Source organism: Scyliorhinus canicula, chromosome 8, assembly GCF_902713615.1.
Source record: "Scyliorhinus canicula chromosome 8, sScyCan1.1, whole genome shotgun sequence".
Taxonomy (NCBI): Eukaryota; Metazoa; Chordata; class Chondrichthyes; order Carcharhiniformes; family Scyliorhinidae; genus Scyliorhinus; species Scyliorhinus canicula.
This window is the reverse complement of record NC_052153.1, coordinates 151,397,050-151,410,471: the sequence shown is the minus strand read 5'-3', so window position 1 is coordinate 151,410,471 and position 13,422 is coordinate 151,397,050. Positions and strand designations below refer to the sequence as shown.

The 13,422-nt window shown below is 43.2% G+C and overlaps 1 protein-coding gene across 15 annotated transcripts in view; it reads right to left on the bottom strand.

The window, feature by feature from the left end:
• fcho2 (FCH and mu domain containing endocytic adaptor 2) overlaps positions 1–13,422 on the bottom strand; it is a 261,675-nt gene that overhangs the window by 118,133 nt on the left and 130,120 nt on the right. For all 15 annotated transcript variants that reach the window (XM_038805432.1, XM_038805433.1, XM_038805439.1 and 12 more), the window contains 4 exons: positions 10,658–10,702; positions 9,572–9,644; positions 4,821–4,845; positions 3,614–3,671 (listed from right to left, as the gene is read on the bottom strand). In XM_038805432.1, coding sequence (XP_038661360.1) covers positions 3,614–3,671; positions 4,821–4,845; positions 9,572–9,644; positions 10,658–10,702 — 201 coding nt within the window. The remainder of the gene's footprint in view (positions 1–3,613; positions 3,672–4,820; positions 4,846–9,571; positions 9,645–10,657; positions 10,703–13,422) is intronic.

Here is a 13,422-nt window from a genome sequence, read left to right as displayed (position 1 = left end):
TCACGTTTGCTAATTTCCAATCCACCGGGACCACCCCAGAGTCTAGTGAATTTCGGTAAATTATCACTAGTGCATCTGCAATTTCCCTAGCCATCTCTTTTAGCACTCTGGGATGCATTCCATAAGTGCCAGGAGACCTGTCTACCTTTAGCCCCATTAGCTTGCCCATCACTCCCTCCTTAGTGATAACAATCCTCTCAAGGTCCTCACCTGTCATAGCCTCATTTCTATCAGTCGCTGGCATGTTATTTGTGTCTTCCACTGTGAAGACCGACCCAAAAAACCTGTTCAGTTCCTCAGCCATTTCCTCATTTCCCATTATTAAAACTCCCTTCTCATCCTCTAAAGGACCAATATTTACCTTAGCCACTCTTTTTTGTCTTATATATTTGTAAAAATCTTTTACTGTCTGTTTTATATTCTGAGCAAGTTTACTCTCATACTCTATCTTACTCTTCTTTATAGCTTTTTTAGTAGCTTTCTGTTGCCCCCTAAAGATTTCCCAGTCCTCTAATCTCCCAGCAATCTTTGCCACTTTATATGCTTTTTCCTTCAATTTGATACTCTCCCTTAATTCCTTAGATATCCACGGTCGATTTTCCCTCTTTCTTCCGTCCTTCCTTTTTGTTGGTATAAACCTTTGCTGAGCACTGTGAAAAATCGCTTGGAAGGTTCTCCACTGTTCCTCAACTGTTCCACCATAAAGTCTTAGCTCCCAGTCTACCTTAGCTAGTTCTTCTCTCATCCCCTTGTAATCTCCTTTGTTTAAACACAAAACACTAGTATTTGATTTTACTTTCTCACCCTCCATCTGTATTTTAAATTCCACCATATTGTGATCGCTCCTTCCGAGAGGATCCCTAACTATGAGATCATGAATCAATCCTGTCTCATTACACAGGACAAGATCTAGGACCGCTTGTTCCCTCGTAGGTTCCATTACATACTGTTCTAGGAAACTATCGCGGATACATTCTATAAACTCCTCCTCAAGGTTGCCTTGACCGACCTGGTTAAACCAATCGACATGTAGATTAAAATCCCCCATGATAACTGCTGTACCATTTCTACATGCATCAGTTATTTCTTTGTTTATTGCCTGCCCCACCATATCGTTACTATTTGGTGGCCGATAGACTACTCCTATCAGTGATTTTTTCGCCTTACTATTCCTGATTTCCACCCAAATGGATTCAACCTTATCCTCCATAGCACCGATGTCATCCCTTACTATTGCCCGGATGTCATCCTTAAATAACAGAGCAACACCACCTCCCTTACCATCCACTCTGTCCTTCCGAATAGTTTGATACCCTCGGATATTTAACTCCCAGTCGTGACCATCCTTTAACCATGTTTCAATAATGGCCACTAAATCATAGTCATTTACGATGATTTGTGCCATCAACTCATTTACTTTATTCCGAATACTACGAGCATTCAGGTAAAGTACACTTATGTTGGTTTTTTTACCTCTGTTTTGACTCTTAACATCTCCAGTCTTATTCCTTTTGTTATTACTGGGCCTATTCACTGTGCTCCCCTCAGTCACTGTACCTTGTACTGTCGCCCTTATGGATTTCTGACTGTCTTCTCTACCTTGCACTTTTCCCCTTACTTCCTTTTGTTTCTGTCCCTGTTTTACTACCTTCCAACTTCCTGCATCGGTTCCCATCCCCCTGCCACATTAGTTTAAACCCTCCCCAACAGCTCTAGAAAACACCCCCCCTAGGACATCGGTTCCAGTCCTGCCCAAGTGCAGACCGTCCGGTTTGTACTGGTCCCACCTCCCCCAGAACCGGTCCCAATGCCCCAGGAATTTGAATCCCTCCCTCTTGCACCATCTCTCGAGCCACGCATTCATCCTATCTATCCTGACATTCCTACTCTGACTAGCTCGTGGCACTGGTAGCAATCCTGAGATTACTACCTTTGAGGTCCTACTTTTTAGTTTAACTCCTAACTCCCTGAATTCCGCTTGTAGGACCTCATCCCGTTTTTTACCTATATCGTTGGTGCTTATGTGCACCACGACAGCTGCCTGTTCACCCTCCCCCCCCCCCCCCCCCCCCCCCCCCCCCCCAGAATGTCCTGCAGACGCTCCGAGACATCCTTGACCCTTGCACCAGGGAGGCAACATACCATCCTGGAGTCTCGATTGCGTCCACAGAACCGCCTGTCTATTCCCCTTACGATCGAGTCCCCTATCACTATAGCCCTGCCATTTTTCTTCCTGCCCTGCTGTGCAGCAGAGCCAGCCACAGGTGCCATGAACCTGGCTGCTGCTGCCTTCCCCTGGTGAGCCATCTCCCTCAACAGTATCCAAAGCGGTATATCTGTTTTGCAGGGAGATGACCGCAGGGGACACCTGCACTGCCTTCCTACTCTTGCTCTTTCTTTTGGTCACCCATTTTCTATCTCCCTCAGTAACCTTCACCTGCGGTGTGGCCAACTCGCTAAACGTGCTATCCACGACCTCCTCAGCATCGCGGATGCTCCAAAGTGAGTCAATCTGCAGCTCCAGAGCCGTCAAGCGGTCTAACAAGAGCTGCAACTGAACACACTTCTTGCACGTGAAGGAGCCAGGGACAGTGGACGTGTCCCTGAGCTCCCACATCGCACACGAGGAGCATGACACGGGTTTGGATCTCCTGCCATGTCTTAAACCCTTGGTAAACTTAAACAACATGAATTTCAAAATAAAAATAAATAAATTAGACAATGAAAAGAAAAAGAGAGACTACTTACCAGTCACTTACTAGGGTTAAAAAGCACCTGCTCACACTCTGCACCGAATTATCTCACTGCACCAAATTATCAAGTTTCAATCCCCCACTCTGGATGAGTCTCCTGGAAAAGTGCTTGCTTACTGTGTGCGCTGTCTGTCTGTCTTTTATACAGACCTCAGCTAACCGATGACTTAAAAAATACCTTAACTGCAAAGAGAAGAATACAATGTGCCCCTAAACAGGCCTCAGGTGATTGACAGATAACTGACTCTCAGCAATTAGGGTGGGGGCAGCTTCAACCAATCAGACACTAAGCTCCACACTGCACTTTTAACTGAAAAACAGCAGAATTAGATTTTCCACTTACCTTTGCTGATTTACCTCACTGCACCAAATTACCAAGTTTCAATCCCCCACTCTGGATGAGTCTCACTCCGGATGAGTCTCCTGGAAAAGTCCAGGAAAAGTCCTCGCTGTCGTGAGGCAGCAGTGCTAACCGCTGCACCATCGTACCACCCCTGCACATCTCTGTTTCTCTCTACATATGTTGCCAGACCTGCTGAATTTATCCAGCATTTTCTGTTTTAAGTGCAATGTACTAATGTATGTTTGTATAGTTCCTCACACTCCTCCCCACCCCGTATTGTGTATTCCAAGTGACTGAAGTTTCAAGATTGATTATTATTTTGAAGTACTAGTGAGATATCAAGCACTTTTTTCCTGTATCCTTCATTCAGTGATAACATTTTGTCAGAGAGTTGTGTGTCTGTAATTTGGAGAGATAAACTATTTCCTGTGGTAATCTGTTGTATTTCCATTTTGTACCTAATTGATTGCTCCAAAGTATTAATGAAATAACGTTAGATGGTTCAAATAAAGGATATTAGGTTGATTCACTTCTGGCTTAATACAGTAGCCTTCTTCATCCACCTCTGGGATGTTCTATTGGGAAACAGGAAGACATAATTGTTAAATGCCAACAATGAGAACATATTTCTGTATGCAATGAGAACTCTGTCAGTTACTGTAAGTAGTATATTCAGATCAATAAAGGTACTTCCAGTTGTGAGGATAAAATAAATTAAATATGCATGCAGTATGAGTTAAACTGTTGAAGACAGCAACCAGAAGACTTCTGATTTCTACATCCCATTTGTCTTGATTGGATTTGAAAACAGAGTGCTGAGGTTCAAAGTGAAAGTGTCACGTTTGCCAATGCATAACCCCTCCCCTTAAATAAATGTTAGATTGGATTAATGTTTTCACTGGATAATATTAAAACAGTCATAAAAATAACTTTTAAAATTTTCTTATGACGAACTCTGTAATACAATATGTTTTCCACCTGTCTAACATTATTGGCGAAACTAAGAAATAAAAATGAAGCAAAAGAATTCATACAAATCTGTATAAATTTTAAAAGATAAAGATCAACTGGATCTCCTAAAGATCAATCTGGGCCTCTCCAGCACAGATGCCGGTTAACATAACTTCCTTGTCTCAAATGGACCATTTTTTTTCGTTCTTCAATCAGTTAAGTTGCTGTACCATGTGGAGTTTATGGGTTATTTTTATGGGGACAGTGGAGGAATTGGGTGGAAAGGAGGGAGGGAAAATTGCCATCTCTCAGGTTGTTTAAATTGGAACTTCATTAGTCATTGTGTATGTAGTGTGATGCAATCTTCTATTTCGTAAATGTATACTGTGCGATCAGTTAACAGATTTATGTTTGAAGACTGGGCAGTAACATTTAGTTAAAAAAGATTTCTTTAAAACAAATACACCCAGTACAAAAAGGGTTACTGCATGAAAACTACACAGCACTTAAAACTTCAAACCTATGGTCATCTATATGCAAATCTCTGTTTGCTTGGTTGACCAATTTAGAGAGCTATTCATTAGTTGTATTACCTGATTATTTATTTAGCAATTATTCTCATGAGTTGAACTTTGACATTACAAATGGATCATTCTTTTCCTGTATTTTACATGCAGCAATTTAGCAAAATGATATAGTATCCAGAAGAATTAGATTGATTCTACCACCAAACCGCCCATAATTAGATTTGTGCCTTTGTTTAATTTACTTACAACAGAATCAGCATCTGGAGATTCCCTGTAGAAGGAATAAAATATAAACAAGATGTAATTGCTGAAAATATCTGAATCATAAACAGATAAAAAGAAAAAAGCCAATTGTATTTACAAACAACTGGAAACACATACTTTGTAATGAGAAGGTATATTCCCTATTTGTAATATTGTAAATTACTTTTATGCATCAAAAAAGATACCTAAATATTGTACTTTTAGAAGGGGTTGAACTGAAATCCATAGATGTTACAGCAATTAGTATGCACTGAGAAAGACAATAGAACAAATAAAACATTGAAATTGTACATGTGTGACTTTAGTTGACGAGGCACTATCTTAACAAAAGAGTATAGATATATGATAAGTGAATTATTAACCAAGTACTCAATTAGCTCTAATTGCATAAAATCATGTGAAAAATCATCAACTTTAAAATGGAATTATTGCTTTAGGTTCACTTCCAGTTACATCCTATTCTATAATTTTCAGTTTGTTTGCAGTGCATGTTAAGTTCAGCAGAACTGATTGAACAATGGTGAGTCTGCTAAGTATATGCAACATTAGACAACTACCACAGCAACACAATTTGTTTCAAAACCAAATACAGAAAAAGATGAACACAATATTTTCCATAATAAAAACAAAAAGTGTTGGAAAAACTTAGCAGGTTTGGCAGTATCTGTGGAGCGAGAAACAGAGTTAACCTTTCGAGTCTAATATGACTCTTCTTCGGAACTCTCCACAGATGCTGCCAGATCTGCTGGGTTTTTCCAGCACTTTTTGTCTTTATTTCAGATCTCCAACATCTGAAGTATTTTGCTTTTATAATATTTTCCATTTCTGAGACATTGACTCTTTATTTGGAAAACTAGAGTCAAGGCCCACAGTTCTGGACATCACCATGCTGGACATCACTAAAGATGAAGTGACTAACATTTTTAGAAGACCGAATGAATCACCAAGAAACAATGAAGTGATGCCAAACTTGAGTTTTAAAAATCTTAAGGTTGCTGATGGGAGTAAGAACTTCCACCGGTTTTAGTGGACATTTTCCTAATTCCTTGCTCTATAGGGTCCCTCCCTCTTTTAGAAAATAAAATTTGAATGCCATTTGTAATTGGGATCTGTTCTCAAGTGAGTCAAGTCATACTTAAAAAGTTAAACTGCCATGCCTTCCGTCACATATCTCACAAAATCAATGACAACCAAAAAAAGCATTTACAGATTTGCAATGGCTGGCAGATCAAGTTTTTAACAAGGGTCTTCCCAGGTTAGCTTAGCAAGTTTATCTTTACTTGTGGTCATTAGCTGTGCAAGACACTCATGCCAGGAGTTGGTAGAAATTGAAGTGCACTACTGTAATATAAAAGCAGCTCTAACAATACCACTGACAAAATTTCAGAAACATTTTTCTTTGTAAAGATTTAAAGTACTGAAATACAAAAATGTCATAGTGCATGACTTTCAGCTAAAAATGAACTTTTAAAAAATGCACTGGACATCAGTCGAACAGTCTTGACAACTTTAACTTCTGTACAACTTCAAGAACATAAAGAATCCCATGTCTTAAGGCATGGATCGGTACCTGGGACTACGATGTGGTGGCCATCACAGAAACCTGGATAGAAGAGGGGCAGAAAAGGTTGTTGGAGGTCCCTGGTTATAGATGTTTCAACAAGTTTGAGGAGGATCTGCCTACTGAGGTAGTATGGGTTGATGTCAGAAATAGGAAAGGAGCAGTCGCCTTGTTGGGAGTTTTCTATAGGCCCCCGAATAGCAGCAGAGATGTGGAGGAACAGATTGGGAAACAGATTTTGGAACGGTGCAGAAGTCACAGGGTAGTAGTCATGGGTGATTTCAACTTCCCAAACATCGAGTGGAAACTCTTTAGATCAAATAGTTTGGATGGGGTGGTGTTTGTGCAGTGTGTCCAGGAAGCTTTTCTAACACAGTATGTAGATTGTCCGACCAGAGGGGAGGTCATATTGGATTTGGTACTTGGTAATGAACCAGGGCAGGTGATAGATTTGTTAGTGGGGGAGCATTTTGGAGGTAGTGACCACAATTCTGTGACTTTCACTTTAGTAATGGAGAGGGATAGGTGCGTGCAACAGGGCAAGGTTTACAATTGGGGGAAGAGTAAATACAATGCTGTCAGACAGGAATTGAAGTGCATAAGTTGGGAACATAGGCTGTCAGGGAAGGACACTAGTGAAATGTGGAACTTGTTCAAGGAACAGGTACTACGTGTCTTTGATTTGTATGTCCCTGTCATGCAGGGAAGAGGTGGTCGAGTGAGGGAACCATGGTTGACAAGAGAGGTTGAATGTCTTGTTGAGAGGAAGAAGGAGACTTATGTAAGGCTGAGGAAACAAGGTTCAGACAGGGCGCTGGAGGGATACAAGATAGCCAGGAGGGAACTGAAGAAAGGGATTAGAAGAGCTAAGAGAGGGCATGAAAAATCTTTGCCGGGTAGGATCAAGGAAAACCCCAAGGCCTTTTACACATATGTGAGAAATATGAGAATGACTAGAGCAAGGGTAGGTCCGATCAAGGACAGTAGCGGGAGATTGTGTATTGAGTCTGAAGAGATAGGAGAGGACTTGAACGAGTATTTCAGTATTTACAAACGAGAGGGGCCATATTGTTGGAGAGGACAGTGTGAAACAGACTGGTAAGCTCGAGGAGATACTTGTTAGGAAGGAAGACGTGTTGGGCGTTTTGAAAAACTTGAGGATAGACAAGTCCCACGGGCCTGACGGGATATATCCAAGGATTCTTTGGAAAGCAAGAAATGAAATTTCAGAGCCGTTGGCAATGATCTTTTCGTCCTCACCATCAACAGGGGTGGTACCAGGGGATTGGAGAGTGGCGAATGTCGTGCCCCTGTTCAAAAAAGGGAATAGGGATAACCCTGGGAATTACAGGCCAGTTAGTCTTACTTCGGTGGTAGGCAAAGTAATGGAAAGGGTACTGAGGGATAGGATTTCTGAGCATCTGGAAAGACACTGCTTGATTAGGGATAGTCAGCACGGATTTGTGAGGGGTAGGTCTTGCCTTACAAGTCTTATTGACTCCTTTGAGGAGGTGACCAAGCATGTGGATGAAGGTAAAACAGTGGATGTAGTGTACATGGATTTTAGTAAGGCATTTAATAAGGTTCCCCATGGTAGGCTTATGCAGAAAGTAGGGAGGCATGGGATAGTGGGAAATTTGGCCTTCTGGATAACGAACTGGCTAACCAATAGAAGACAGAGAGTGGTGGTGGATGGCAAATATTCAGCCTGGAGCCCAGTTACCAGTGGCGTACCGCAGGGATCAGTTATGGGTCCTCTGCTGTTTGTGATTTTCATTAATGACTTGGATGAGGGAATTGAAGGGTGGGTCAGTAAATTTGCAGATGATACGAAGATTGGTGGAGTTGTGGATAGTGAGGAGGGCTGTTGTCAGCTTCAAAGAGACATAGATAGGATGCAGAGCTGGGCTGAGAAGTGGCAGATGGAGTTTAACCCTGACAAGTGTGAGGTTGTCCATTTTGGAAGGACAAATATGAATGCAGAATACAGGGTTAACGGTAGGGTTCTTGAAAATGTAGAGGAGCAGAGAGATCTTGGGGTCTATGTTCATAGATGTTTGAACGTTGCCACAGGGGCTGTTTAGCACAGGGCTAAATCGCTGGCTTTGAAAGCAGACCAAGCAGGCCAGCAGCACGGTTCGACTCCCGTAACAGCCTCCCCGAACAGGCGCCGGAACGTGGCGACTAGGGGCTTTTCACAGTAACTTCATTTGAAGCCTACTCGTGACAATAAGTGATTTTCATTTTGATTTCATTTCAAGTGGATAGAGCTGTGAAGAAGGCCTATGGTGTGCTAGCGTTCATTAGCAGAGGGATTGAATTTAAGAGCTGTGAGGTGATGATGCAGCTGTACAAAACCTTGGTAAGGCCACATTTGGAGTACTGTGTGCAGTTCTGGTCACCTCATTTTAGGAAGGATGTGGAAGCTTTGGAAAAGGTGCAAAGGAGATTTACCTGGATGTTGCCTGGAATGGAGAGTAGGTCTTACGAGGAAAGGTTGAGGGTGCTGGGCCTTTTCTCATTAGAACGGAGAAGGATGAGGGGCGACTTGATAAGGTTTATAAGATGATCAGGGGAATAGATAGAGTAGACAGTCAGAGACTTTTTCCCTGGGTGGAACAAACCATTACAAGTGGACATAAATTTAAGGTAAATGGTGGAAGATATAGGGGGGATGTCAGAGGTAGGTTCTTTACCCAGAGAGTAGTGGGGACATGGAATGCACTGCCTGTGGAAGTAGTTGAGTCAGAAACGTTAGGGACCTTCAAGCGGCTATTGGATAGGTACATGGATTAGGGTAGCATAATGGAGTGTAGATTAATTTGTTCTTAAGGGCAGCATGGTAGCATTGTGGATAGCACAATTGCTTCACAGCTCCAGGGTCCCAGGTTCGATTCTGGTTTGGGTCACTGTCTGTGTGGAGTCTGCACATCCTCCCCGTGTGTGCGTGGATTTCCTCCGGGTGCTCCGGTTTCCTCCCACAGTCCAAAGATGTGCAGGTTGGGTGGATTGGCCATGATAAATTGCCCTTGGTGTCCAAAATTCTATGATAATCTATGATTAACCTAGGACAAAAGTTCGGCACAACATCGTGGGCCGAAGGGCCTGTTCTGTGCTGTATTTCTCTATGTTCTTCTGAGAATTTGATTGTACCATTAAAATAAGAACTCACATAGAATCTGTATCTTTTTCTTTTTTTATCCGTCCTGGAATTCCAAAAGCTTTTCTTCTCGTCTTTTTCACTCCTGCATTACAAATATTGGTTAACAGAACAACAATTTCAAGTAAAATAACAGATCCAATCTTGCAACAAGAAATACACTTCCACAGCGTTCTATAAAATATAGTTGCGCTTCAGTGACCTAATTTTCTCAACAATTATTTTTAAACAATTAATCCATGTTTTCTCCAAACTACGCAAGCAAATTTTAAAATTGCTCTCTATCCCCATCTTATCTTGTCTGTCTTATGCATTGCATTCGGTTTCTATATTGCTAGAACCATGCCTGTTAATTCTGCTTGATTGTCTGAAGTGGAAAGGAAAGGAGAAGAGGGACTGAGGACGGTGAGAGTGATCACATGAGAAATGGAGGGGGATGGCGATATGAAGGGAGGAGCAAGAGAGGGAAGGAATTGATGGAGGTGGGGGACAAGGAGGTAGAGCAGAAAAAACAGAAAAGGACCATGTGTGGGTGGAGGAAGGGGACGAGAGTAACTGTCCAATGGTAAGAAGAAAGAAGGAGAAAGTGCCAAATTAAATGAGAGGGACAAGATGTACGATGCTAGTCAGACTTGCAAGATGGTTAAAAAAAAGGGGAAAAAAGGAAAGGAAGAATAAGTGAGACAGAGGCCTCTTGGGAATCATCCTGGCCTCTTTCCATTGGACAGTCTCTGCACCACCATTTCCTTTCCTCTTTGATTCAGTTTTACTTTTTCTATCGATAGTACAGTTGAAAGATTTTATGCAGGCGATGCACAGAGTGAGTGAGGCGCTGGGAGCAGAAAATTAAGAGTGGCGATTAGATATGTTGTGTACAGGATGCTATGAAAGAATCAGTTACAGAAAAACTAGAAATGAGAGCAAGTGAAATTCTATTGTTATGGTCAGGATTTAGACGGAAATCTCTGGCTCTGATGAAAGCGACAGGAACTATTGCTGTTAGGATTTTGAAAGCCAACCTGAGAAACTCGGTATCCCACAATGCATCATAAGTAACACTACAGATGTTAATACATTTACTAAAAGCAGTAAATTTACCTTCTAGAACATTGGCTATGTTACATTCTTCAAATTCAACAGGTCCTAAAACAAGAAAACAAATAATCAGGTTTCAAATTAAGTTTCCTTCAAAATTCACCAGTTATGTCAATTCAAAAGTCAAGATATTTCTTAGCTTTTTAATGAAAATTTTAATCTTCTAAGTTTATAGATTTTTTCAAACAGAGATCATATAATCTTTTGTGAAATTATACAGCTGAATTTCCTCTGCTTTGTTTCCCGAGTGTGTTCCCTAGGCCCGTAACAGCAAATAAAGCAAGATTAGTGATAGCTGGTCTACAGGCTTTGATTTCTTCCAGAGCAAAAATTCAAATCCATTCCTCTTCAGGTGGGAGTAATGCAAAAGTAACTTCTGTCACACTAGGCAGTAAACCCATTGGAGTCCTTGGAAGCAGTAGGCCGGAGGTTTTTTCACCTCGATTTCCTCAAACAGAAGACGTAAGAGGGACAGATAATAAGACAGTGGAGGCCCAGGAAAGATAAGTGCCTTTTGTTTTCATGTCCCTGTTAGATTTTAAGGGCAGAAGCCAGAAGGTCCCACGGGTATTGGCCATTAATGGTGCAGTGTGTTTCGTAGGTGTGCAACGACTGTTAGATAATAATAATAATCTTTATTACTGTCACAAGTAGACTTACATTAACACTGCAATGCATCCATTGTAAACATCCCCTAGTCGCCACACTAGGGGGCTGTCCGGGTACATTAAGGGAGAATTCAGAATGTCCAATTCACCTAACAAGTACGTCTTTTCTGGACTTGTGGGAGGAAACCAGAGCACCCGGAGGAAACCCACACAGACGTGCAGACTCTGCACAGTGACCGAAGCCAGGAATCGAACCCAGGTCCCTGGTGATGTGAAGCAACAGTGCTAACACTGTGCTACCGCACTGTCCTTTTTTTTGTCTGTTACCAGACAAGTCACACAAAAGGCCTGCAGGGATGGACTGCGGAGAGGGCAATTACCTGAACCCACAAACAGGGCAGGAGCTGGTTGGCGAGGAGGATAAAAATCAACCAGATTTTGAACTTTCAGCAGGAAGTTTAACTGAGTGTGACACTAAAAATATAGAAATATAATATATATTTGTGTCTTTACGTCTAGTTAGATATATTTTTTATTCTTTCATGGGATGTGGACGTCACTGGCAAGGCCTATGCCGCCCATCCCTGGCTGCCCTTGAACTGAATGATTTGCCACACCATGGGCAGGATTCTCCCCTACCCGGCGTGACGGGGGGGGTCCCGGCGTAGGGGAGTGGCGCCAACCACTCCGGGGTCGGACCATCCCAAAGGTGGGGAATTCTCCACACCTTTGGCGGCTAGCCCCGCGCCGGATCGGTTGGCACCAGAAGACTGGCGCAAAAAACCGGCACCCCCGGCAGCGGGGCTGGCCGAAAGGCTTTCGCCGGTCGGTGCATGCGCCGCGGTGACGTTAGCAGTCAGCTGCCGCTGACATCACCACCGGCGCATGCTCAATGTGGGTTTCTCTTCCGCTTCCGCCATGGTGGAGGCCGTGGCGGCCACGGGAGAGAAAGAGTGCACCCAGGGCACTGGCCCAGAGTCTGGGGGGGGGGGCAGATCGCGGGCCTGGCCACCGTGGGGCACCCCCCGGGGTCCGATCCCCCCCCCCCAGGACCCCGCTCGTGCCGCCGATCCCGCCGCCACCAGAGGTGGTTCAAACTTCGGCGGCGGGAGAGGCCTCCCAGCGGCGGGACTTCGGCCCATCACGGGCCGGAGAATCGCCTCAGGGGCCTCGCCAATTGGAGTGGCGTGATTCCCGCCGCCGCCACTTCCCGGGCGGCGGAGAATCTCTGCCACGGCGGGGGCCGGATTTTCGGCGGCCCCAGGCGATTCTCCGACCCTGCTGGGGGGTCGGAGAATTTCGCCCCATGTCAGAGGGCAGTTAAGAGTCAACCACATTACTGTGGGTCTGAAGTCACATGTCGGCCAGATAAGGTAAGAAAGCAGATTTCCTTCCCTAAAGGTCATTAATGAGCCAGGTTGGTTTTTACAATAATTTACAATGTTGACTGGTCACCATTACTGAGACTAGTTTCTCAGTTTCAGGTTTATTAATTTAATTTGCATTCCAGCAGCTTTCCTGGTTGGATTTGAATCCAAGGCCCCAGATCATTAACTTTGGCCTCCAGATTACTTGCCCAGTTAGTGGGAAGAATAAAGGAGCTAAATATTATTTAAATTGCAACAGACTGCAGAAAGCTGTCGCACAGAGGGATTTGGGTGTCCTTGTGAATAAATCACAAAAAGCTAGCATGCAAGTTCAGCAGGTAATACGGAAAGCAAATGGAATGCTGGCCTTTATTTCAGAGGACATGGAGTACAAAAATAGGGAAGTGTTGCTAAAACTACATAAGGGACTAGTTAATCCACACCTGGAATACTTCGAACAATTTTGGTCTCCTTATCTTAGGGAAGAGATACTAGCATTGGAGGCAGTTCAGAGAAGGTTCACAAGGTTAATCCCAGGTATGGAGGAACTTTCTTAAGAGGAGAGGTTGAGTAGGTTAGGCCTGTACTTGTTAAGAGTTTAGAAGAATGAAAAGCCACCTTATTGAGACATATAGGGGACTTGATAGGGTAGATGCCGAGAGGTTGTTTCTCCGTGTGGGAGAACCTAGGACCAAAGGGCATAATGTGAATGTAAGGGTTTGCCCACTTAAGACCGAAATGAGGAGGAATTTCTTCTCTGAGGGTAGTGAATCTATGGACTTCTTTACCACAG